This window comes from Schistocerca cancellata, chromosome 6, assembly GCF_023864275.1.
Source record: "Schistocerca cancellata isolate TAMUIC-IGC-003103 chromosome 6, iqSchCanc2.1, whole genome shotgun sequence".
NCBI classification, from domain to species: Eukaryota; Metazoa; Arthropoda; class Insecta; order Orthoptera; family Acrididae; genus Schistocerca; species Schistocerca cancellata.
In genome coordinates, this window is record NC_064631.1 from 365,119,497 (window position 1) to 365,146,049 (window position 26,553).

Genomic DNA, 26,553 nt, shown 5'->3' on the forward strand with positions numbered 1-26,553 from the left:
TTTGCAGTACCAGCACAGCAAGGCCGTTTTGGTTAGTGTTACAAGGCCAGATCAGTCAATCATCCAGACTGTTGCCCCTGCAACTACTGAAAAGGCTGCTGCCCCTCTTCAGGAACCACACGTTTGTCTGGCCTCTCAACAGATACCCCTCCATTGTGGTTGCACCAACCGTACGGCTACCTGTATAGCTGAGGCACGCAAGCCTCCCCACCAGCGGCAAGGTCCATGGTTCACATGTTACACTGAGCTAAACAGTTGGTCCACATCATACATAGCACATGTAAAACAAGTACTGACATAAAATTGTTGAGACTAGCATTCATATTTCTGCCACTGATGCAATCAAAGGTAATATTTACTTCGACTGTATTTTGTTTAACAGGCAATTATGTGATATATTTAATGTTTTCTTCCACAATGACTTGGTTCTTGTTATCTTTTTACTTCATGTGAGGAGATGCTGTGTCCATTTCAACAATAATTTATTCTTAATTGTTTTTCGGGATGACTGTAAAGCTTATCACAAAATTAATGTCTTGTTAATTAACTTTGTTGAGCAAAATGTAATACAAATGGAAAAATATATATCAGCAAAACTAATCGGCCTGCATTTTACATCATAGCAATGTTTTAGAAAAGTCAGAGTTAACTGTCTTTTCTCAAACTGAGCCTGCTATTTGAAAGAAAATTATAATGGATCATTGTATCTGGCAAAAAAAAGAAGAAGAAGAAGAAGAAGAAGAAGAATCACGGGAATAAGGTTTTGTAAATAACAGACTCGAATCAAAAAACCAAAAGCATGATTGAAGTTGATGTGTTTCAAGGAACAGTGATATTTTCAGTAGCAGTTGGTATTCAGAAGTTCCTCACATCCATTCCTGCATTGTATTTTTCTAAGTTTCAAGGTAAACGAACATCACTTCTGTTACTGAGTGACACCAACGCTGACACTACAGTTGCTGGTTCCTGCTGCTATGTACTGTTGTTGCAAGAAAGAATGCAGTTTTTCACCATTCAGTAGTAGACTGATGAAGTCACTATCACCGCTGTGGCAGCAGATAATGCTAACACCAACGCAAGGTGACTATAAGGTGAACAAGATCAAACCACCTGTGAATGAGTGTGAGACTTTATCAGTGAAAGAATTGCAAGAAGAGACAGATTTAACTATTTCTTTGGTAAAATTTTGTAGTGTAAGTAACAATAAAAATGACCAGAAATGATGAAAAAATTGATACCATGTTGCAACTGAGTGAAGTGATAACTGATAGGAATTTGAAACTCCAAAGAAACACGTGAACTGGAACAGTCACATGATTACTGAACTGAAAGAAAGATTTCAACAATATCCAGCAAGGGAATGGAAAGAGTACACTAAGAACTTGTAAATTTTGTACACAGAACAGTGCATACTGGGACAAGGTTGCAGGAAATTACTAGGGAGAAGGCAGAAATGGCTATCTACAAACACGTTAAATGTACTGAAAGGACTGCTTGTACAGACAATGGTGTTAGAGGCTGTAGGACCCACACCACTGATTTGAAGGAGAATTTGAAAACAAGGAAGAATTATAAAGGGAAGTAATGTGCCCTTACACAGAACGATAGGGAACATGAACAAATGGTGGAAATAATTTTGTCTAGAGAATGGAAATCATCTATTGAATAACTTTCCACGTTTCTAGCCTGAGGGGGAAATACAAATATTTGAAGATGCTTTTCCACCAACATGGAACGATAAAAAGAAAATCACATTTGTAAGAGGGCACCTAAAGACCAAAGCTGGAGAATGTAGAGTCCTTATGTGAAGCAATTCCAGAATTGGAAAGATTTTGAGGAACAGTTAGTCTGAGGGAGAACAACAGAAGCTAACCCTATGAGTTACTGACCCAAGACCATGCAGCTCTAAATGAGGTAGGTTCCAAAAGTATTTTGAATGGAACCTAACATGAGTAAAGTTCTTAGATGAAGCAGTAAAGCAGTAAGTAAAGAGCCACCTGATGACAGTATTAATCAGTAGGATGCCAACCTTTGTGCAGGAGAAAATGATTGGGACGGAATGACCAAGAGTTCAATTTGAAGTTAACGGAACAATTGGACATCTTTAATACAGATCATGAAGAAGAGAGGTGGAGAAAGAACAGTCATAATTCACAAGAGGAGACCAAACCCTACAACAGGCAGATAGTAAGAGAAATAAGTCATTACTGGACAAAAATAGTGATAAAAAGTGCAATAGTATCGAAGGAAATTGGCGGAGATCCAAAATGTGAAATAATTTGGGTGGCCACGGTTAAAGCAGGCTCAAACATGGTAATTGGATGTGTCTATTGGCCCCCTGGCTCAGCAGCTGTTGTGGCAGAGCACCTGAAGGAAAATTTGGAAAATATTTCGAGTAGATTTCCCAACCATGTTATAGTTCTGGGTGGAGATTTTAATTTGCCGGATATAGACTGGGAGACTCAAACGTTTATAACTGGTGGCAGGGACAAAGAATCCAGTGAAATTTTTTGAAGCGTATCATCTGAAAACTACCTTGAGCAGTTAAACAGAGAACTGACTCACGGCGATAACATATTAGACCTTCTGGTGACAAACAGACCAGAACTATTTGAAACAGTTAACGGAGAACAGGGTATCAGTGATCATAAAGCGGTTACTGCATCGATGATTTCACCCGTAAATAGAAATATTGAAAAAGGTAGGAAGATTTTTCTGTTTAGCAAAAGTGACAAAAAGCAAATTTCAGAGTAGTTGACGGCTCAACACAAAAGTTTTGTCTCTAGTACAGATAGTGTTGAGGATCAGTGGACAAAGTTCAAAACCATTGTACAATATGCATTAGATGAGTATGTGCCAAGCAAGATTGTAAGAGATGGAAAAGAGCCACCATGGTACAACAACCGAGTTAGAAAACTGCTACGGAAGCAAAGGGAACTTCACAGCAAACATAAACATAGACAAAGCCTTGCAGACAAACAAAAAATTACACAAAGTGAAATGTAGTGTGAGGAAGGCTATGCGAGAAGTGTTCAATGAATTCAAAAATAAAGTTCCATGTACTAACTTGGCATAAAACCCTACGAAATTTTGGTCTTATGTCAAAGCGGTAGGTGGATCAAAACAAAATGTCCAGACACTCTATGACCAAAATGGTACTGAAACAGAGGATGACAGACTAAAGGCCGAAATACTAAATGTCTTTTTCCAAAGCTGTTTCACAGAGGAAGACTGCACTTTAGTTCCTTCTCTAGATTGTCGCACAGATGACAAACTGGTAGATATCGAAATAGACGACAGAGGGATAGAAAAACAATTAAAATCGCTCAAAAGAGGAAAGGTCACTGGACCTGATGGGATACCAGTTCAACTTGCCCCCCTTCTTGCAGTGGTGTACCGTAGGTCTCTTAGAAGAGCGTAGCGTTCCAAAAGATTGGAAAAGGGCACAGGTCATCCCCGTTTTGAAGAAGGGACGTCGAACAGATGGGCAGAACTATAGACCTATATCTCTAACGTCGATAAGTTGTAGAATTTTGGAACATGCATTATGTTCGAGTATAATGACTCTTCTGGAGACCAGAAATCTACTCTGTATGAATCAGCAGAGACGATCGTGTGAAACCCAGCTCGCACTATTTGTCCACGAGACTCAGAGGGCCATAGACACGGGTTCCCAGGTAGATGCTGTGTTTCTTGACTTCCGCAAGGCGTTTGATACAGTTCCCCACAGCCGTTTAATGAACAAAGTTAGAGCATATGGACTATCAGACCAATTGGGTGATTGGATTGAAGAGTTCATAGATAACAGAACACAGCATGTCATTCTCAATGGAGAGAAGTCTTCTGAAGTAAGAGTGATTTCAGGTTGCTGCAGGGGAGTGTCGTAGGACCGTTGCTATTCACAATACATATAAATGACTTGTGGATAACATCAGAAGTTCACTGAGGCTTTTGCAGATGATGCTGTAGTATATCGAGAGGTTGTAACAATGGAAAATTGTACTGAAATGCAGGAGGATCTGCAACGAACTGACGCATGGTGCAGGGAATGGCAATTGAATCTCAATGTAGACAAGTGTAATGTGCTGCGAATACATAGAAAGGAAGACCCTTTATCATTTAGCTACAATATAGCAGGTCAGCAACGGGAAGCAGTTAATTCCATAAATTATCTGGGAGTAGACATTATAAGTGATTTAAAATGAAATGACCATATAAAATTAATCGTCGGTACAGCAGATGCCAGACTCAAGATTCATTGGAAGAATCCTAAGGAATTGCAGTCTGAAAACAAAGGAAGTAGGTTACAGTACACTTGTTCGTCCACTGCTTGAATACTACTTACCAGTGTGGGATCCGCACCAGATAGGGTTGATACAAGAGATAGGGTAGATCCAACAGAGAGCAACGCGCTTCGTTACAGGATCATTTAGTAATTGTGAAAGCGTTACGAAGATTATAGATGAATTCCAGTGGAAGACTCTGCAAGAGAGACGCTCAGTAGCTCGGTACGGGCTTTTGTTGAAGTTTCGAGAACATACCTTCACCGAGGATTCAAGCAGTATATTGCTCCTTCCTACGTATATCTCGTGAAGAGACCATGAGGATAAAATCAGAGAGATTAGAGCCCACACAGACGCATACCGACAATCTTTCTTTCCACGAAAAATGCGAGACTGGAATAGAAGGGAGGACCGATAGAGGTACTCAAGGTACCCTACGCCACACACCGTCAGGTGGCTTGCGGAGTGTGGATGCAAACTAATGAGTCGTACAGGTTAAAATATACAGGAAGAAGAATAAATGGGAAAAGATCTTACTAAGGGGAAACATGTACAGATAGAATTGTTGATGCTTAGGATACAGAAAACTCTTTGGAAACCAAAGAAGGGGTACCCCATGGGACCACATGGTGTAAAGCAAAACTGATGTGTACAGAAGAGCAGACACCACACACAAATATATGCATCTTGACGGCAGTTAAAGATCATTCAGTGCAGATGAACTCTGTCTGATCTCTTGCGGAAATCTGCACGAGGTCTCAAGCAATAAGGGTGATCAACAGACAGTGATCAGTTGAGATTTGGATTGGATGGAATGCGAGCTCAGACAGCCAAAACAGTCAAGGTGAACACTCAAGTTAAGTGAGAAATCTGGGTTCGAGTCCTAGTATAGTACCAACTTTTACTTCCTTATTTCAATGCCCGATTGTGCTTATTGTTGGAATTTCAACTTCTTCTTGTATATAGACAGATGAGCATCAAAAACAAATGGTGTCAGTTCTTTTGGACACCTCACATATAAATATAATGGAAATTACTGAATGGAACAATATGTAAAATAAGAAAAAGGCAACAAGTCACCTATAGTGGTCTGATGTGTTGCATACAGCAATACATCAACAGAAAATAGTATTCACACTAGCCTTCAAGCTCTTGCTCTTCTTGTAGCTAAAGTACATACAACCACACTAACGCCTGAACACATACTCCCACACTAGAAAAAGGGCAAGACCTCTATAGCTAGTGTGAATACTGGTTTCTGTTAGGTGTTTATATGTGACATGCATGAAAGATTGCCTTTCTCTTATTTTACATACTGAAAATCAAATGAAGATGTTTCCAAAGATCAGTGAACAGAGAAGCCTCATAGAAACTGTCAAAAAATGAAATACAAAACCTTTTGTACACTTATTTCAACACAGAAGGATTTTAATAGACATTCTGGAAGGAAACATTTAGAATGAAAACCAAGGGGAGGCCAAGAAAGAAAGTAGTCGAAAATGTACTAGAAGTAACAAAGTGTCAAAATTAATTCGGAAACGAAAGGGACTGCGTAAAACAGAGAAGAGTGGTCGCAGTGACACATCTTAGATTTTAGACATGATGATGAAGATGATGATGATGATATAGTTGAGGAACTGAGCAATGATATTTACAATTACAGACTGCAAGACCTGTGTGCTGGAAAATTACCCACAAAGAAAGGATATGTGCACCACTTATCAAGACCTGACTGGATATCTGTGCACCTTTTTCACACAGCATTTCATTATAGATAACTGCTTTGTCTGCAAAGAGATACAGGTTAACATTAATATTGTTAGAAAGACTATTAATACCCAACACGAACAGGAAGGGTCCAATATGCTTCCTTCGGGCATGTCTGAAGTTACTCCTACATCTCTCAACAACTGTGCATTCAAGATGACATGCTTTATCCTCAAACAAGTTACAATCCTCCAACACGCTTGTTACCCCATATCACTGTACTTCCATAAATAAGTCTTGGTGTGGTAGTTTGTCAAATGTTGTTGGATGTCAATAAATACTTCCTTTCCTTCTCGTCCTGTTCCATGGTTTATAGGTTGCCATTTGAGAAAAGTAAGAGGTGGGTTCCTGTGACCAACATTTTCAGAATCTGGGTATGTTGGCATGGAAGAGGTCATACTCTTCAAGATCTCATTACAATGGAGCTGGGATTATAAGTTTCCGCAACAGATGTTTGTCAATGGTATTAGACAGAAAACTGCTACCGTTGGTGCAGATGGGTGTGACCAACACTTTTGTTCCCAACTCCTGGGCACAGATTTTTGTTCAAAGGATCTACAATACTGTTAAAAGAGGGGTTAGCTCTGGCTCGAATTCAGCATGGAATCTGAATAGCATTCCATAGGACCCAAGAGCTTTGTTCAATTTTAGCTGTTTCTCAATGCCACTGACACTGATATCTAGACCAGTCATTTTTGCATTGGTATGAGAAGTAAATGGGGCAGCCCACCTGCATCTTTTTTGGTAAAGGAACAATTCAAAAGTGAGTTTGGAACAATTGAAAAGTGAGTTCAGCAACTTTTGCTTTGCTACCCTCAATTACTGTTTCTGTGTCATCCACAAGTACTTGGACACTAACTTTGGTACTTATGGCAGCTTTTGCATAATAGTAAAAATTCTTTGGGTTTTGTGAGAGGTATTCCAATAAGATTCTGCTGTAACAGTCATTAAAGGCTTCAAGGATTCGCCTTCTGACAAACAAACATGTTTCATTTAGCACCTCTCTACCTTTAGCCTTTACCTCTATTGTGCAGTAGTCACTGTTCCACACACACTTCTTTACGGAGACTGTATTCCATGGTGTCTCACTACCTTCATGAACTCTTCATCTAAGTACATATCTAGCCAGTGCTTCGTCAACTATTCTTCCAAAGTTTACCCACAGTTCCTCTACAGCTAAATTCAGAGTCTCTATTTGCTGTTGAACACATGTAGTGGAGAATAGGCTTTACATTGATGACATAATAGCAATCACCATATTTATTAACGTTCACATTACATGTACAAATTATTTGTCCTACATTGACCAGTTGCATATAATTCCAATCCTAATCTTAAAGCTCAGTTCTACACTACAATGATCGAAGAATTTTCTTACAGTGTGGAATGGATTTTCTATTAACCAGTTATACAACTTACTTTGGAAATTATTGAGAGGCGTAGTGAGTGCAAATGGCGACAGTTTATTACAAAAATTCAAACTGTTAACTTTGTGGGAGTTGCCTGTTCTTGCCGGCCTATGCCCAGAAATGTCAACACTCTCTTTCGTTTCTGGTGTCATGACTAATCAAACTCTTTTCAGTATATACCAATGATGCATGCATAGATATAGAGATTTATCTTTGTCAATGTTCTGATCTTGGTGAATAAAGGACGGTGGTGTTCCTATGGATCAATCTTGCACATTATTTGTAGCATGTTTTTCTGACTGAGTGGTTCATTACCAACATTATACAAACGACCCCAAAGTACCAGTGCATAAGATATGCAAGATTGAAAAGGTTTAAAGTAAGCTGTTTACTTATTACTCACTAGATCACCTAATTTCCATATAAAGTAGGACATCCATGATATCTTCTACATATCTACATATATACTCTGCTAGCCACCAAGCGGTGTGTGGCAGAGGGCACAATTCACGCCAAAGTAATATCCCCCCCCCTCTGTTCCACTCACGGATCGCGCGGGGGAAAAATGACTGTCTGAACGTCTCAGTACGAGCTCTAATTTCCCTTATCTTTGAATGGTGATCATTGCGTGATATGAAAGTTGGTGGTAATAATATATGCTCTACATCCTCGGTGACCATCGGGTTTCGAAATTTAGTGAGCAGCCCCTTCTGTTTAGCGTGCCGTCTATCTGCAAGTGCATTCCACTTCAAACTTTCTATGAGATTTGTAATGCTCTCGTGATGGCTAAATGTACCAGTCATGAATCTTGCCGCTCTTCTTTGGACCTTCTCAATCTCCTGAATCAGACCCAACTGTTAAGGGTCCCACACAGATGAACAATACTCCAAGAATGGACAAAGTAATGTATTGTAAGCTATTTCCTTTGTTGAAGGACTGCATCACTTCAGGATTCTACCAATCAACTGCAATCTAGAGTTCGCCTTATCTGTTACTTGTGTAATCTGAGCATTCCATTTGAGATCATTTCGAATGGTCACACCCAGATACTTGACAGATGTTACCGCTTCCAAAGCCTGGGCATTTATTTTGTACTCATACATTAATGGGGTTTCTGCCTTTTATACACAGTAGGTTACACTTAGTAATATTGAGAGATAACTGCCAGTCATTACACTATGCATTCATTTTCTGCAAATCCTCATTGAATTGTTCACAACTTTTGTGTGATACTACTTCCCTGTAGACTACAGCATCATCGGCAAACAGTCTAATGCTGCTGTCAATACCATCAACCAGATTGTTTATGTAAATCGTAAAAAGCAGCGGACCTATTATGCTGCCCTGAGGCACACCTGAAGTTACGCTTGTTTCTGTTGAAGTCACCTCGTTCAGGACAACGTACTGCTCCCTGTCTCTCAGAAAACTTTCTATCCAATCGCATATGTCATCGTATAGGCCATAAGCGCGCACTTATTGGAGCAAGCGACAGTGAGGAACTGAGTAGAACGCCTTTCAAAAGTCAAGAAATATGGCATCAACCTGGGAGCCGGTATCTAGAGTCTGTTGTATATCACGCACAAAGAGGGCCAGCTGTGTCTTCTATGACTGCTGTTTCCTAAAACCATGCTGGTTTCTGCAGATGAGTTTCTCAGAGTCTACAAAGGTCATTATGACTGAACACAAAATATGTTCCATTATTCTACAACAAATCGATGTCAGTGAAATTGGCAGGTAATTATGTGCATCCGATTTTCTACCCTTTGTACAGATTGCTACGACCTGAGCCTTCTTCCAGTCCCGTGGAACTTTCTGCTTTTTGCAGACATTGTTAATATGGGTTTGCCAGTTTAGCTCGGTACCAATACATATTCCAAGCAGTTTTACAGATTTCAATTCTACGCAGATGACGTATGTTCTCTAGATTACACAGTAGTTTATCTAAAAACAAAGATGATGTGACTTCCCAAACGAAAGTGCTGGCAGGTCGATAGACACACAAACAAACACAAACATACACACAAAATTCAAGCTTTCGCAACCAACGGTTGCTTCGTCAGGAAAGAGGGAAGGAGAGGGAAAGACGAAAGGATGTGGGTTTTAAGGGAGAGGGTAAGGAGTCATTCCAATCCCAGGAGCGCAAAGACTCACCTTCGGGGGGAAAAAGAGACAGGTATACACTTGCGTGCACGCGCGTGCGCACACACACACACACACACACACACACACACACACACACGCACACGCACACGCACACGCACACATACATATATATATATATATCCATCTGCACATACACAGACAATGTGTGTGTGTGTGTGTGTGTGTGTGTGTGTGTGTGTGTGTGTGTGTGTGTGTGGGTGTGTATACCTGCCCCCCCCCCCCCTCCCCCCCGAAGGTAAGTCTTTCCGCTCCCGGGATTGGAATGACTCCTTACCCTCTCCCTTAAAACCCACAACCTTTCGTCTTTCCCTCTTTCCTAACGAAGCAACCGTTGGCTGCGTAAGCTTGTATTTTGTGTGTATGTTTGTGTTTGTTTGTGTGTCTATCGACCTGCCAGCACTTTCGTTTGGTAAGTCACATCATCTTTGTTTTTAGATATATTTTTCCCACGTGGAATGTTTCCCTCTATTATATTCATTACACAGTAGTTTGTTAGATAAGAACCAGTCAAGTGTTAAGAAGAGAGCATCCTGTGATTTCTGGTATTACCTTAAAATATCTCGATCCGTGATGAATAAAGTTGTACCACCTGCAGAGCAATAGCTGACTTAAGCCCAACATAATGCGACAAATCGTTAACGGCAACTATGAAGTAGATGGTCCAAGGACAGAGCTTTGAGGCACACCAGATGTGACTTACTTTAATGAAAAATGCCTGCTTTGAATTGACACAAACTGTCTCCTGTTGTTTAGACAAGAATTAATTACTTCTAATGTTGTATTATTCATTTCATAATACTGTATTTTGACTAGGAAGATGTTAAAGGGGACACAGTCAAATGCCTTACTCAAATCACATAGCTCAAGAGAGACCATTTTGTTATTTTCAAATGCAGTTCATATTTGATTAATAGTTTAAAGGACTGCAGAAGTGGTATCCTTTCCTTGTTGAAAACCACACTCTATATTACAAAGAAGGTCACACTTTTCGAAGTGGTTACTTAACTGTATGTAAAAAATTTTTTCAAATATATTAGAGAAGATAGTAAAAAAAGACAGAGGTCTGTAGTTATCAGGGAGATGCTTTTCCCCGTTTTTGTACATTTGTATATACACATAACTTTTGAAACTCTGAGCTAGTCACGAAAAACTCCAAATTCTAGGCTTTTATTCAAAATTCTAGGCTTTTATTCAAAATTCTAGGCCTTTATTCACAACAAAAGTAAGCACTTCGCAAATACAGTGTATTGTCCATTTTACTGTGTACTTAGATAGTCACTAGCAGTCCACACTTTTTGAGTTTGCAAACTTTGAGACGGCATTTCCTTTATCTGGCAGTGTGACAAGATCCCACTAGTAGGATTCAAGCCCTCTAGGAAGCTGATCATCAAGTATATCATTTGCTGGTGTGTTTGAACGGCTGATTTTTTTTTATCTTAATTTGTTTACTGCAGTAGTACAGTATCTATTGAGCAATTTTGGGGAAAAGGGGGGGCTCCTGAATTTTGGTCAAAGTGAATTCTTGTGTTATAATATCTCAAGCAGCCTTGCATTTTTTTCCCAATTCCCCTTTGAGATATGATGCTAATGCTTCTTTACCTACTGAGAGATAACTAATTAATAGATAAATCAAACTATACCCACACTGAATGGAACAAAATACATTTGACAACCATTAGTTCACACATTACCCACTCTCAGGTCTTTCCAATGCACTTTCAATTATTGTAGCTAGTTAATGGAGCCTATCTCATTACTGTCTCCCTCCACATATTAGAATATTCTTGATCATCTCAAATTTGGGTGATATAATAAACTAAAATTTCTTTAGCTCCAAGACATAGATTGTGTAAGATGATAACACACTGTGTTTCCGTCAGACAAAGGATTATTTTGTGTGCTACCTATAAGGAAGATTTCAGTTTCTGCATGGGAAAGGGCTGGTTAATATAAACAGCAATCTCACTGCAATGCAAAGGTAGGACATCTGTCCCAGATTGAAGAGACATATTTTGTAAAAGAAAACTTTGCTAAGTGGCAGTACAGCCCCATAGCACATATAAGGTTTACAAATATGAGAAGTGAGGAAGACAGACAAAGAGTGGTACACTCCACTAATGAATATGCCCACTCACTCTTAGTTAGAAGTTAGTCTGTCCCTATTAAGGTCATCCTCCATGTGGAAGTTGTAGGCCTTTGGTCAAAGGGCAGTCAGGTGAGTGAAGGACAGATTCATAATGTGTACAATATGAAGTTACATCACACTATCAGTACTGACTGCATTTGAAAGAGTGGTCCGAAAATTTTGAGATAATTTTTACTTTAGCACACATTTTGTGGTGGCTGTTTCATTGGTGTAATATTCATTGCGGGCTACAATAAGGAAACATGTTTAGCATTATTCACAGAACAACAGCACTATCATTTTACGACAGAATGCAATACCTGGAAACGAATTCACCACTTGGAGCAGGTCCCAGCATTGCTATTTTCTAGGATAGTGTGGTCAAAGCATGTAGCATGTGGTAGGAAACAGAGAGAGAGAGAGAGAGAGAGAGAGAGAGAGAGAGAGAGAGACCTACTTAGACACAGACACATTGAGTTTATTCTCGGCCTCTCTTTACAGAGAAAGCAGACAATACTTGCATATTTGTTTCTTGTAAACATATGCATGGTGGTTTCTGCTGTGTTACGAATTCCAGCTCCTCCATGTAGGTCTTGACTCCACTGTGATGGTAGAGTCAAATTAATGATAATGCAGCTTTTTATTCTTCCTTGTTTCTGTCCAGCAAAGTGAGGTGGAATGTTTTGGTTTCCTCTGAATTTTACCTACAACTTCTACTTCGTTTGTAGAACTTTTTTCTCCAAAAAAGTACACTACTTGCTTGTTCTCTCGGTTGAAATAGCATGCATAATTTTATATATTAACTTAGCAGTTCAGAGTGATCTATCAAGTGGTATGCTCCATTAGCTATCAGCCTAGGCAGCAGAGGGCACTTAAGGTTTCTTCTCCAATGGATAAATCCTCCTCCATATGCTTGAATGGCACTGGCGAGCTTAATATATTAAATGCTTGCTTGCTTTCTTTTAGATAACCTACTCATTTTTCCGGTGATATTTCTCATTTCAGTAACCTCCTGTTCTTCTCTTTCTCCCTGAAGGTCTTTAATATTTATGACTTACCTACATCACCCTTACTACAGTTAACTGTGACAATACATTTTAATTTCAACTGGTATGTGCCCCAAGCTATGATCTTTGGTTTGTTTACCTTCTAGCTCTTGAAGATTCTCCTGCTGACTTTGCATTCTTTTCAGCCTCCTGATACATTTTGAGTCTTTCTTCCAGAGTTGTAACCAATGGATTTCCTTCATTTCTTTTAGGTGGCGCTACTGGTGTACTCGGCGGCTTCTCAGCTTCCATCACAGTATCCTCCTCAGCCAATGTGCCAAGTTCATGCTATGAGAAGGAGACTTAAGAATAAACAGATTTACACAACAACAAAAAAGTTCAAGTGTGTGTGAAATCTTATGGGACTTAACTTCTAAGGTCATCAGTCCCTAAGCTTACACACTACTTAACCTAAATTATCCTAAGGACAAACACACACACACACACACACACACACACACACACACACACACACACCCGAGGGAGGACTCAAACCTCCGCCGGGACCAGCCGCACGGTCCATGACTGCAGCACCTTAGACCGCTCAGCTAAGCTTTACGCAAATCACTGTCTTTTGCACATCATATATAAAATACTTTCCACATATGCCTAGAAAACCAAAAAAGTAGAAACTCTCTTAAAAATTCAGAACCACAAGAATTCAGTATTATCGATGGCTAAAAAGACATAACTTATTAGTTTTCTAGCAAGGTAGTGAAGCTAATTGCAATATAACATCCAGCAACATACTCAAATCAAAAAGAAATTGCCTTTAACATGACTACTGATGTGGCCTCCTTAAAACAGGAAGTTCAGAAAAAAGTGTTGTTTGAAGAACAGTGCAACTTTATGTGTAGAGGTCTGTTTTCTATTACAGCACTAGCAAAGTGACTTGTTTTTGTAACACCACTACCAAATTTATTAGTGCAATGTACATGAATGCTCATTTATTGCAACACACACACAAACCATAACATCTGGTTCACGTTGAACACTAATATGGATCTGTCCAAGCTGAGACTATGTTCAATACACACTACAGCCACTTTCAGGAAGTAAGGGCCACACAGAGATAAGTCAAGTCAGTTGCCAATGTCAGTGAGTGATAGTGGTTGCAGTGGCTGCTATCCTTGTGAACTGTTTACTGCAGACTGCTGATTCCAGACTGGCAGCTGCTCCCTTCAAACTGCTGCTAGCACTAACTCTGCACAAAACACGCCCAGACTGGATACTAACAGCCACTAATTCGCTTGGGCACAAGTTAAATAGCCACGCAGATTGATACTGGGAACTGATTGGCTCTGACCATTGTGCGAATGCACACATCCCGCTTGTTGGCTTACCAGCTGGAGTGGTACCATCCCTCCACCTAATTGGTGCATGTGATGAAGCTGAGTCTGCACACCACCATACTGGAAAGATGGACTACCTGGCAAGGGCATTGGCATGAAACACGACACAACTACCAGTATATTTGGTGTACTCCTGGAATGGGGTCTATGATCTTGCATGTGTGTGTTTATGCCAGGAAGTTTTACCACCAATAGATATTACACCATTAAACCAAGCCCTGTGCCTCAGCATTTACGATACTGGTATCAGTTGCTTGCTACATTATACTTTGGCTGGACAAAAATGACACTCAACATTGCTGAGGTGCTCAAATAAAATGATCTAGCGTCAAAGAAGCAGATATTCCCCGTGACAAAAGGAGTGAACACGTATGGTTGTGCTGCAAGTGGATGCATCAGCTAAATAGTAACTACAGATTCTTGTATTCATGTGCAGCAGCAAATCTTACAAAGATTTGCAAAATAACTGAAGAGAAGCAACAGAATACGGTCCCATATTGTGTTACAGTGGCACTGGGCCTACTCCTCAGGCAACCAGATGAAATTTCTTTAGCCTTTTTCTATTAAAAAAAAACACACTTCATTAATTTTTTGTCCTTGGGTCAATTTTTTCAACTGTGTGGCTCTACAAATGGTTCTTTAACAACATTCCCAGTGTCATGAAGTCATCAGAAAGGAGGTTTGATAGAAAGCAGATATAAGGGTGACCAATATGTGTGTGGGTGTAGGATGGAGTGACGGGTTCTCCCACTGGGTGCCCTTGCTACACATCTGAGTGTGCCTCTTAGGCTTGCTTTTTTGTTCATTCATTCATTCATTCATCCGTTAGGCTTGCTTTCATAAAAACTGTTTCACGAGTTCAGCCATTTTGCAGTTGTAGACCTTAGACAAAAATGTCTGACCAGCAAGTTTGTCAAAAATCATTATACGCAGATTCCAAGAACCCAAGAACTAATCAAGCCACTGAAAGGCAGCTCCACTGCCATGACTAAAAAAAAAGCAGGTGAAGACAAAATTAAAACTGTGTAGGTTTTTTGTTATGACATGAAGGGAAATGTCTACCATGAATTTGTTTCCCTAGGTACAATGTAAACCAAAACTACGACCTAACAAAGAGGTAGGAAGGATAGTCAATGGTTACCTTCAAAAGGTGCAATTCCTTGCCAATAAAAACACATATTTGTAACAATAATTCTAGTTTTGTGAGCTATATGTCCCTTCTTGGGCTTGTTGGAAAGTATGGGGGTGGGTGGATGAGGCAGGTTGTCACTCAGGCTCTATACTGAGAAAGATCTGCCTGTTGTGGGGACAAGGGAGGAACTGATGATGGAGAAGGTGTCAGAGAGAGCAGAAGGTCTCTCCTCATTCTGACAACAGGTAGGTCCATCTCAACTTAGGATTATTTCCAACCTTCTCTGGTCAATTTCTCTTTCTCCCTGAAGGAAGAACCCTCAACTGATTACACTTTGTTTCAGCTTCAGAAAGCATAAATTCTAGACATGAAACACCTTCCTATCATGGTCACTTACTAACACAGAAACCAAAATTAAGACATTGGCAGGGCCACTGAGAGCCAGGACTGGGCCTGGGTCAGGATGTACGATCAGGCTGTATCCCCAAATATAGGAATCCAATTTTATTGTTATTTTAAAGAAGGTTTGACAGGATTTGAACGTAGCACAATTCTGGGAATATTGGAAATATACAAAACAATATATATAATTTGTTATTAAACACTAAACATATGTACCCAAACGTAGTGTGTACAATGGTATACATGTTGCACGAGTTACTGCTAATGGAATTCGAGCATACAAACAATTATTCATGGCATATTGAGTTGAATCAGAGAGTGCGACAGTATACAATGTGTATCATCAGGCACCACTTTCGGTTGCATGTTGGGTGCGGTGTTACCCTGTACTACAGAGCCCATAAACATTCAAGGAAATTATACAGACTGTGACACGTCACCACATTGCATTTAGAAAGCAGAGGCCCCCGAAGAAATAGTGTGAGTTATTCTGACACAGTGTAAAAGATTTACATAAAGGTGTATAAGAGTAACTGTTCCTACTTTTCTCATGTCATAGAGGACATGAATATAAACATTACTTACCAATAATACAGTGTCTGCAAATTTCCTGTGCAACATTTAGTGTCATAATGTAGATTTTTTATGCTTTTGTTTCAGCTGCTATTTTTCCGTGGAAACAATGAACGACTGATGTTAATCTGTTATTGTAAATCACAGAATATCTTCTATGAAATTTTTCACTTATGTTCACATATCAAAATTCATAACTTTGTTTTTCTACGAAAACGCAGAAAGACTGGCTTCCTAGTTACAGAACTGACACTGAAAATTAAATTTCCTACCTATGGCACGTAATTTTTTTCTGAGCACATTTTCTGCATCCACATTTATGATTTCTACACACATTTCCAATCAGAATTAGAACACGCTGTGGCAGGAAGAACTGTATTTGCAATTTCTTTATATTTAAATACACTTACAGAAAAAAAATCACAACACAAAAAAATTAACGAAGAATAATTAAATTTTGGGGATACATTTGCCTAGGTAAAGTGTTGTACAGGTTCCGGTGCCAGATATCAGTTTGTAGGATGGAGTTCAATGCCTGTTGCACTTGATTGGTCAATACAGGGACGGTTAAAGCTGTTTGTGGATGGACTGCAGTTGTCATCTGATGATGTTCCATACGTGGTCAACTGAAGACAGATCTGATGATCAAGCACGCCAAGACAACAAGTCAACACATGAGTTACAACAGCAGCATGTGAGCGAGCATTATCATGCTGGAAATCACCTGCTGGAATGCTGTTCATAAATGGCACCACAACAGAATGAATCACCCGACTGGCAGGTTGCATGGGATACTCACAAGAGTGCACCTACTGTCATACAAAATTGCACGCCAGACCGTAACTCCATGCATACTTCCAATGTGTCTAGCATGCAGACAGGTTGGTTGCTGGCCCGCAACTGGCCTCCTCCTAGGCAAAACACAGTCATCGCTGGCACCAAGGCAGAACCATATTTCATCAGAAAACACAACAGACCACCATCCCGCCCTCCAATGAGCTCACACTTCCGACACCACTGCAGTCAGAAATGGTGGTGGGTTGGGGTCAGTGGGATGCTTGCTACAGGGCTTCTGGGCTCAGAGCTGTCCTTGAAGTAACTGATTTGTAACAATTCATTGTGTCACTGTGGTGCCAACTACTGTTCAGATTGCTGTTGCAGATTCAGCATGATGCACCAAAGCCAAACGCCAAATGCGATGCTCTTCCCTCTCAGAAGTGCCATATGGCTGTCCAGAGCCAGGACTCCTTTCGACCGAACACTCTTGTGACCACCGCTCCCAGCCATCATGTATAGTGGCTACATTTGTGCCAAGTCTTTCTGCAATATCGCAAAAGGAACATCCAGTTTCTTGTAGCCCTATTAGATGACCTCATTCAAATTCTGTTATGTGTTGTTAATGGCCTCTTTGTTACCTTAAAGGCATTATTGAGTAAGATCAACTCATCGTGTCCAATCACAAAGGTAACTAACACTCACAACTGTTACAGCACGTATTTAAAGCAAGCCTGATTTGCATCCTCACAGTGGCATTACTAACCCCACTCTTATGTGACTGGTGGGAAATTTTAATAGACATCATCTTCCAATTGCAAAAACACACTTACCAACTTTTGTCCATATCACACAACTCCTTCTTGGTGTTGCGATTTTTCTTCTGACTGCATATAATAATTTCATACTAGGAAAACAGTTTATCGTATACTTGTGTGATGTGCCATTGCGAAGATCGTACTCTAAATTCCACACTCATTTTGCAATGAAGTCCTTCAAGGACTTTTATTAGAATATACAGTTTCCTTCATCCAAATACAAGTTCAAAACGACACGTTACTGGACATTGCTTTATTAAGAAAAAGGTCAAAATCATTTGGAATGTAGAGAAACAACAACTGTCAAAATCTATGTCTTGAATTTCCCACCATGGCTTGGAAAGAATACACCAACCAGATGAATCGTGAGCGAGCATGCTAAGGTTAAATAAAAGTGTATCAAGAAAGCACCAGAGCGATGATGCTTTCATGGAACACGAGACTGAAAGAACAGTGATAAATATTGGCTTGAAAAGTAGTGATGAAGGCAGTTATCAGGAACCAAGACCAGCACAGCTCAGGAACTGGATGATAGCTCAACCAAGACCTCCATGACAAAAGAGAAAACTGATACAACTGACGAACTTACAAGTTTGACTTCAAATACTATTCTACAATGAATTATTGTAATATGCATGAACACACCATTTAATTTTATTTTTTGGATTTGTTTAATTTACTTTAATTTCACTTTAAAACAAAAGGCTATGTATTATACTGCTTTGTTGCTTTGTACATTGACAAAATGTCTGTTGCCAGAAATGCTGTAATATGGAATGTTCTGTCCCCACTCATTCCCTGGTCTGCCCACACATTACAATGCACTCGCATGTAAACCACAGTAAGTTGTGCAATGGGTAGCATACTATGAAGAATTTGCCTATAATATTGTCACCAATGGCTCTTTGCGGGCATTTGATTCAACAAATATCTGAATCACAACATTAAAGTCTAGCTGCCTTGCCAACAAATACTCAGTTGCCCAGGTCCCCAAATCCGTGAGACATCATTGATGCATAGTTGATCTGACACAGTTTTTACATGAGCCAGAGTGCTGAATGACCCTTCTGCTTCAGCTACAGCCATGGAAGAGTTTAAAAGATACGCATAGCTATACGTACATTTTGAAATCTTATTCAAGTGGTCTAACTGTTTCATAGCAAGTGTACAGAGTTGGAAATATGAATAGTTTTCAAATATTTAATTTCTTCTTCTAAATTTGTCGTGGTGGCAACATTATGGCATACATTGAATAAATACCTTGCATGCCTCGGTGACCTGATCTTTGTGTATTTCTATAAAAACCCACATGTTTCAGCTACAATCAGCATGGTTTCACATCAGGTTTTCAAGTTAGTCACTAGACTGCCAATTATGACATAAAAACCTTTTATCTTGAATGTATCTCCTGAATTTACATTTGTCACTTCATGCCTCGTTACATCATCATGAAATGATTTCCTCTCCTTAGTGTGCACCTCTCGAAATTCAGGCTTAGTATTAATTGCTCTGGCAACAATTTTAGATTCAGGGAAATTGGTGTTCCAATTTTTGCAAAGATATTTTAAGTTATTAAATAAGATTTCCTAACCTCAATATCAATGTTAGTATTTTGGGCTTGCAGTAAATTGATTCTGTACGCAATTAGTGCCAACACTTTTAGCCAAATTTAAGTCACGACTTAACATGTGAAAGATCTCCTACTATGAAAAGAAACCTGTACCACCTGAGCACTCCAATGGGTATCAGACATGCAATATGAAGAACTTCCAACATAAGACAAGATATCCATAAATGCGAAAATTGGCAGTTGACCCTAAATAATGAAAAGTGTGAGGTTATCCACATGAGTGCTACAAGGAATCCATGAAATTTCAGTTACATGATAAACCAACCAAATCTAAAGGCTGTAAATTCAATTAAATACCTAGGAATCACCAGAGAATGTGGGAAAAGTGAGCCAAAGACAGTGTTCCATTGGCAGAACACTTAGAAAATGCAATGGATCTCAGGGTGTATACGCGGACAAGGAAAAAAAATTCCCGGATTTCCTGGTTAAAAATACACTTTCTCTCAGGTGAAAACACACTTTTTCCATATAAAGTGACAGTGTATTTTCCCTTACAAATCCTTTGAATGCTTATGGTTTTATACACGGGCGTAGAATTTCACGGCACTTTAGAAAACAAAACTCAGGGAAAAAGACATGTTTTGGAAATATATTTCATGTGCAGCAACATGTACACTGCGTATTTTCGTATTATGAAAGTATAAATTGGAATTCCACCAAACACCGCATGTTACTTTCCGAATCATTGAAATCGAGATTGCAAAGTGCTTTTGTAAGCCAGTCATAGCTCATGTCACATGAGCTCGCCACCCGATGACAGGAGATATTCAGATCATAGGATACATGATGTAGTCACCCAACGGCAACATCACTGATAAGTAGCACGAACACACTAACAGGGAAAGTTGATAGTTTTAATTTTGTAACACACACCAAATAAACGAGACTGTTTTGTCACAAATGGCCATTTTTATAATACGACGGAATATAATTCACAAAGTACAGTAGAACGTCGATTATCCGAATGTCGGTAAACCGAACGACCGCTTAACTGAACTGTGTACTCGCTCGCACCTGTTACTCTCCCACCCTACCGTACATCATCCCCCTCACACCCAAACCAAGTTTCCCACAGTAGTCGCCGCACTGGGCCAACGCTGGCGGAACATTGTTTCTAATGGGGCCTTCACAAGGCGCTGCTGACCGGCCAAGCTGCCAGTCCCTGTGTTTCAACAATCAGCACACTTCTTTCGGCGTGGCACTGGCAGTAGAAGTAGCGGCATTATCAAAGCTGTTCACAGCAACAGCTGTGCCAGCTTAGAGTCGAGGCGTGCCGCTCCGCGCAGTTTGAAGGATTGTGCGCCCCCAAGAAGAGCTTCTCACGGTGCAAACAGTCACCTTCTGTTCTCTGTTACGACCACTTGTGTGCTGCTGCGTGAAGAAGTGAACTTGACGATACAAAATGCTTAAATGTAAACGTGCTGTCCTTTCTATGAGGGACAAGTACGAGATTATTAAAAGGTTAGAAGAAGGTTAATCTGCAACCACTTTATCCAATGAGTACAAGGTGGGGAAGTCGACAGTTACGAATATAAAAAAAAACAAAAGACGAGCATAGCAAATTTTATAGCTATGCTTGATTTTACTGATGGATCAACAAGCCCTAAAACTATGAAGCTCGCCACTAACACAGATCTAGATGATGCTGTTTACAAGTGGTTTACACAAAAGAGATCGAAAGGAGAACCTATCTCAGGTCCCATTCTGTGTGAGAAGGCAATGCAGTTCAATGAAAAACTTGGAGGGCCTTCGAACTTTAAAGCGAGCACGGGCTGGTTAAAACGCTTCAAGTCAAGACACGGCATTCATGTTTAATAAACTGTGCCACATACTATATATTCCTACTGAAGTTGCCTTTCTATGTTACTTTGTAATACTAAAAGATATGGCTGTTTTTATGAATAAATTTACTGTACAGTACTTCTTTTCGGCAAATAAACATGTACAGTTCGATCATCCGAACAAACCAGTTTTCTGAACACCCATGTCCCCCAATTACTTCAGATAATCGATGCTCTACTGTACCAATATCAAATGCCTATTAGGCCTACTACAAGCAAAAAGCTTTATGCTAGGAAATAGTTTCACATTTCATTCATATGCACCAGTTTCTCAAGCACGAGATCGAAAAGTAGTATTACGAAATTTTTATATAAATTTGGAATCATCTTATTCTTCCATAATTTGTGTGATGTCCCCATTTCTTCTCCTTCCTCGTTCTAACAAACAATCTTGTCATCATCAATTCTGTAGCGATTGCTGCCATTTTCAAAATTTGTCGATTAACCACACTAACCCATCCAGAATCACAGGTTTATTTATCCCACTATTATTTTCCGGTTAGGCGTTATTACGTGTTCATAGAACACGTTTTCCACGTTACTTCCAGAATAGAACTTAAGCGGCTGCTAAACAGGGACTGTACAACTAGTCCTTACTAGTGTAGCGATCTGGCCAAAAATTTTCTGTCAAAATTTCACTTTCTTGGATACATCTTTCTCACCTGTAATTCCTGTCAGTCGTTTATTTCCATTCTGGTAGTCTGAATCTATGGATTTCGCTAGTAATTATAACAACGCTGATCATTCGCAAACCCAATCAACCACATAATCAGACAGCGATTGGCAATCATCCGTTCAGCTTTACTCCGCTCAGCTCGTATAGCCCCGTCCCCTTTTGTCTGCGGAAAGTTTATTTCTAGATGCGACAAGGTTTCTCCTGACACAGACATCACGTACACTATGCACGAATTAAAAAATCAACTTATGATTCATTCAGAAATCAAATTAAAATGTGTTAAAAATGTTCAAAAATCAACAGGGAAGCATTTCAAACTCATATGAATAATCAATAGGCAAACATGCACTGGATGCTAGGTGCTTTGTGAAACAAGTTTTTTTTTTCCTCAAGAATATGAATTTGGCACCCACTTTGCTGCGACTGCTTGCACAGCCAACGGCCACATTCCTGTAGCCAGAAGCAGGAGAATCTACTATTCAAACACAACTCAACTGCGCATGTGCATGAGCTCGCTCGTAACTGCTAAAACGAATCTAATGTAAACAGTTGTGACTTCATGCTCGTCGGAGGCAATTTGTTGTTGTGAAGCATTGCATAGTTTTCCTAAAGCCTTTGACACGTTTTGCTGTTGGCAGATGCTTGCATGAGCACTGTTTGTTGTTGTTGTTGTTGTTGTAAATGGCACATTTCCTTTGCAATTTAAGTTATTTTCATTTTTTTCTTTCGTTTATGTTTTATAGTTGAAGTATTATTCTGCAGAAAAGGGATACAGTAATATAATTTGTTAGAGTATTGGTTCTTACCAGTCAAAATTACAAAAATTTAACTGAAAACTAAAACAATGAAAAATTCCCGGGGTTTTCCTGGTTTTCTCCTGGATGAAAAAATTCCCGGGTTTTTCCTGGATCTCCCAGTTGTCCCAGGTCGTATACACCATGGATCTACTACAGAGACTGCCTACACTATGTTTGTTCATCCTCTTTTGGAGTACTACTGCACAGCGTGGGATTCTTACGAAATAGGGTTAACGGAGCACATCGAGGAAGCTCACAGAAGAGCACACCCTTTGTATTAGCAAGAAACAGGGGAGAGTGTGTCATGAATGTGATACAGGATTTGGGGTGGACATCATCAAAACAAAGGCATTTCTCCTGGCAGCGCAATCTCCTCACGAAATTTCAGCCAGCAACTTTCTCCTCCGAATGCTAAAATGTCTTGATGGCGCCGACCTACGTACGGAAAAATGATCTTGTTAAGGAGTGGAATAACACAGAATTATTGTGAAGGTGGTTCGATGAACCCTCTGCAACACACTTAAGTGTAATATGCAAAGTATCCATGTAGTAGTAGTAGTAGTAGTAGTAGTTGTTGTTGTTGTTGTGGTGGTCTTCAGTCCTGAGACTGGTTTGATGCTGCTCTCCATGCTACTCTATCCTGTGCAAGCTTCTTCACCTCCCAGTACCTACTGCAGCCTACATCCTTCTGAATCTGCTTAGTGTATTCATCTCTTGGTCTCCCTCTATGATTTTGAGCCTCCACGCTGCCCTCCAGCACTAAATTGGTGATCCCCTCCATGTATCAGAACTTGTCCTACCGACCGATCCCTTCTTCCAGTCAAGTTGTGCCACAAGCTCCTCTTCTCCCCAATTGTATTCCATACCTCCTCATTAGTTATGTGATCTGCCCAACTAATCTTCAGCATTCTTCCGTAGCACCACATTTCGAAAGCTTCTGTTCTCTTCTTGTCCTAACTATTTATCGTCCATGTTTCACTTCCATACATGGCTACACTCCATACAAATACTTTCAGAAACGACTTCCTGACACTTAAATCTATACTCAATGTTAACAAACTTTTCTTCTTCAGAAACACTTTCCTTCCCATTGCCAGTCTACATTTTATATCCTCTCTACTTCGACCATTATCAGTTATTTTGCTCCCCAAATAGCAAAACTCCTTTACTACTTTAAGTGTCTCATTTCCTAATCTAATTCCCTCAGCATCACCAGACTTAATTCGACTACATTCCATTATCCTCCTTTTGCTTTTGTTGATGTTCATCTTATGCCCTCCTTTCAAGACACTGTCCATTCCGTTCAACTGCTCTTCCAAGTCCTTTGCTGTCTCTGTAGAATTACAATGTCATCGGTGAACCTCAAATTTTTTATTTCTTCTCCATGGATTTTAATACCTACTCCAAACTTTTCTTTTGTTTCCTTTATTGCTTGCTCAATATAGAGATTGAATAACTTCGGGGAGAGGCTACAACCCTGTCTCACTCCCTTCCCAACCACTGCTTCCCTTTCATACCCCTCGACTCTTATGACTGCCATCTGCTTTCTGTAAAAATTGTAAATAGCCTTTAGCTCCCTGTATTTTACCCCTGCCACCTTCAGACTTTGAAAGAGAGTATTCCAATCAACATTGTCAAAAGCTTTCTCTACATCTATAAATGCTAGAAATGTAGGTTTGCCTTTCCTTAATCTTTCTTCTAAGATAAGTTGTAGGGTCAGTATTGTCTCACGTGTTCCAACATTTCTACGCAATCCAAATTGATCTTCCCCGAGGTCGGCTTCTATCAGTTTTTCCATTTGTCTGTAAAGAATTCGCGTTAGTATTTTGCAGCTGTGATTTATTAAACTGATAGTTCGGTAATTTTCACATCTGTCAACACCTGCTTTCTTTGGGATTGGAATTATTGTATTCTTCTTGAAGTTTGAGGGTATTTCGCCTGTCTCATACATCTTGCTCACCAGATGGTAGAGTTTTGTCAGGACTGGCTCTCCCAAGGCTGCCAGTAGTTCTAATGGAATGTTGTCTACTCCCGGGGCCTTGTTTCGACTTGGGTCTTTCAGTGCTCTGTCAAACTCTTCACGCACTATCATATCTCCCATTTCATCTTCATCTACATCCTCTTCCATTTCCATAATATTGTCCTCTAGAACATCGCCCTTGTACAGAACCTCTATACACTCCTTCCACCTTTTTGCTTTCCCTTCTTTGCTTAGAACTGGGTTTCCATCAAAGCTCTTGATAAACATCCAAATGGTTCTCTTTTCTCCAAAGGTCTCTTAAATTTTCCTGTAGGCAGTATCTATCTTACCACTAGTGAGATAAGCCTCCACATCCTTACATTTGTCCTCTAGCCATCCCTGCTTAGCCATTTTGCAATTCCTGTCGATATCATTTTTGAGATGTTTGTATTCCTTTTTGCCTGCTTAATTACTGCATTTTTATATTTTCTCTTTTCATCAATTAAATTCAATATTTCTTCTGTTACCCATGGATTTCTACTAACCCTCATCTTTTTACCTATTTGATCCTCAGCTGCTTTCACTATTTCATCCCTCAAAGCTACCCATTCTTCTTCTAGTGTATTTCTTTCCCCCATTCCTGTCAATTGTTCCCTTATGCTCTCCCTGGAACTCTGTACAACCTCTGGTTCTTTCAGTTTATCCAGGTCCCATCTCCTTAAATTCCCACCTTTCTGCAGTTTCTTCAGTTTTAATCTACAGTTCATAACCAATAGATTGTGGTCAGAGTCCACATCTGCCTCTGGAAATGTCTTACAATTTAAAACCTGGTTCCTAAATCTCTGTCTTACCATTATATAATCTATCTGATACCTTTTAGTATCTCCAGGGTTCTTCCATGTATACAACCTTCTTTCATGATTCTTGAATCAAGTGTTAGCTATGATTAAGTTATGCTCTGCACAAAATTCTACCAGGCGACTTCCTCTTTCATTTCTTAGCCCCAATCCATATTCACCTACCGTATTTACTCGAATCTAAACCTCACTCGAATCTATGCCGCACCTTAAAAATGAGACTCGAAATCAAGGGAAAAAAATTTTCCCGAATCTAAGCCGCATCTGAAATTTGACACTCGAAATTCAAGGGATGAAAAAAGTTTAAGACCGTACCTCCAAATCGAAACGAAGTTGGTCCATTGTAACATGAGACACAATTTAGGTCAAATGGATGAAGATGCAGCTACAGTAGTTTGGTTCGAGTCGTAAGCTTAACAGTTAAGCTTTACCAAGTAGCCATTGCTATGTGTCAGGCGCTCCGTCCGTATTTGTATGGGTACCCTTCCTTTTTTACGTGCTTCGTCAGGTTTGAATCGATTGCTTATTTTGCTTTGATCTGATAAGTGCCATTCTCTTTGTTATAGGTGTTTACGTCACTCTAAGCCGAAAATGCATTATTGTACTGTGTCATGCATTGTTTGTCGCATTCTGATAATGAGTGTTTACGACCTGTCGCCGCTCGCAGCATTGTTTGCTTTTGTACGAGCTACTGCCGCTTACAATAAAAAAAAAAGAGAGGAATTGTCCATAAGCGAAACAATGGCAAGAGACTGCTATTTGTTGTTACTTACACTGCTGCTTTCTTTGATAATAATCAACAAGAACCAAATAATAGACTGTGTATGATAGAAGATGTTCTGAACGAGAGTTTAGCGAAAATTTTTCTCCATTTGGAAATCTTTGCAGACGCCTCTTTAGTACATTACATTCTGCACAGAAATTAGAGTCATCTTAGATTTAAAAATC

At 39.7% G+C, this 26,553-nt stretch overlaps 1 protein-coding gene across 2 annotated transcripts in view; it reads right to left on the reverse strand.

Moving 5' to 3' along the window:
- The window catches only part of LOC126190974 (coiled-coil and C2 domain-containing protein 1-like), a 141,827-nt gene that overhangs the window by 92,137 nt on the left and 23,137 nt on the right, over positions 1-26,553 (reverse strand). For both annotated transcript variants that reach the window (XM_049931643.1, XM_049931644.1), the window contains exon 4: positions 12,894-13,081. In XM_049931643.1, the coding sequence (XP_049787600.1) occupies positions 12,894-13,081 (188 nt within the window). The remainder of the gene's footprint in view (positions 1-12,893; positions 13,082-26,553) is intronic.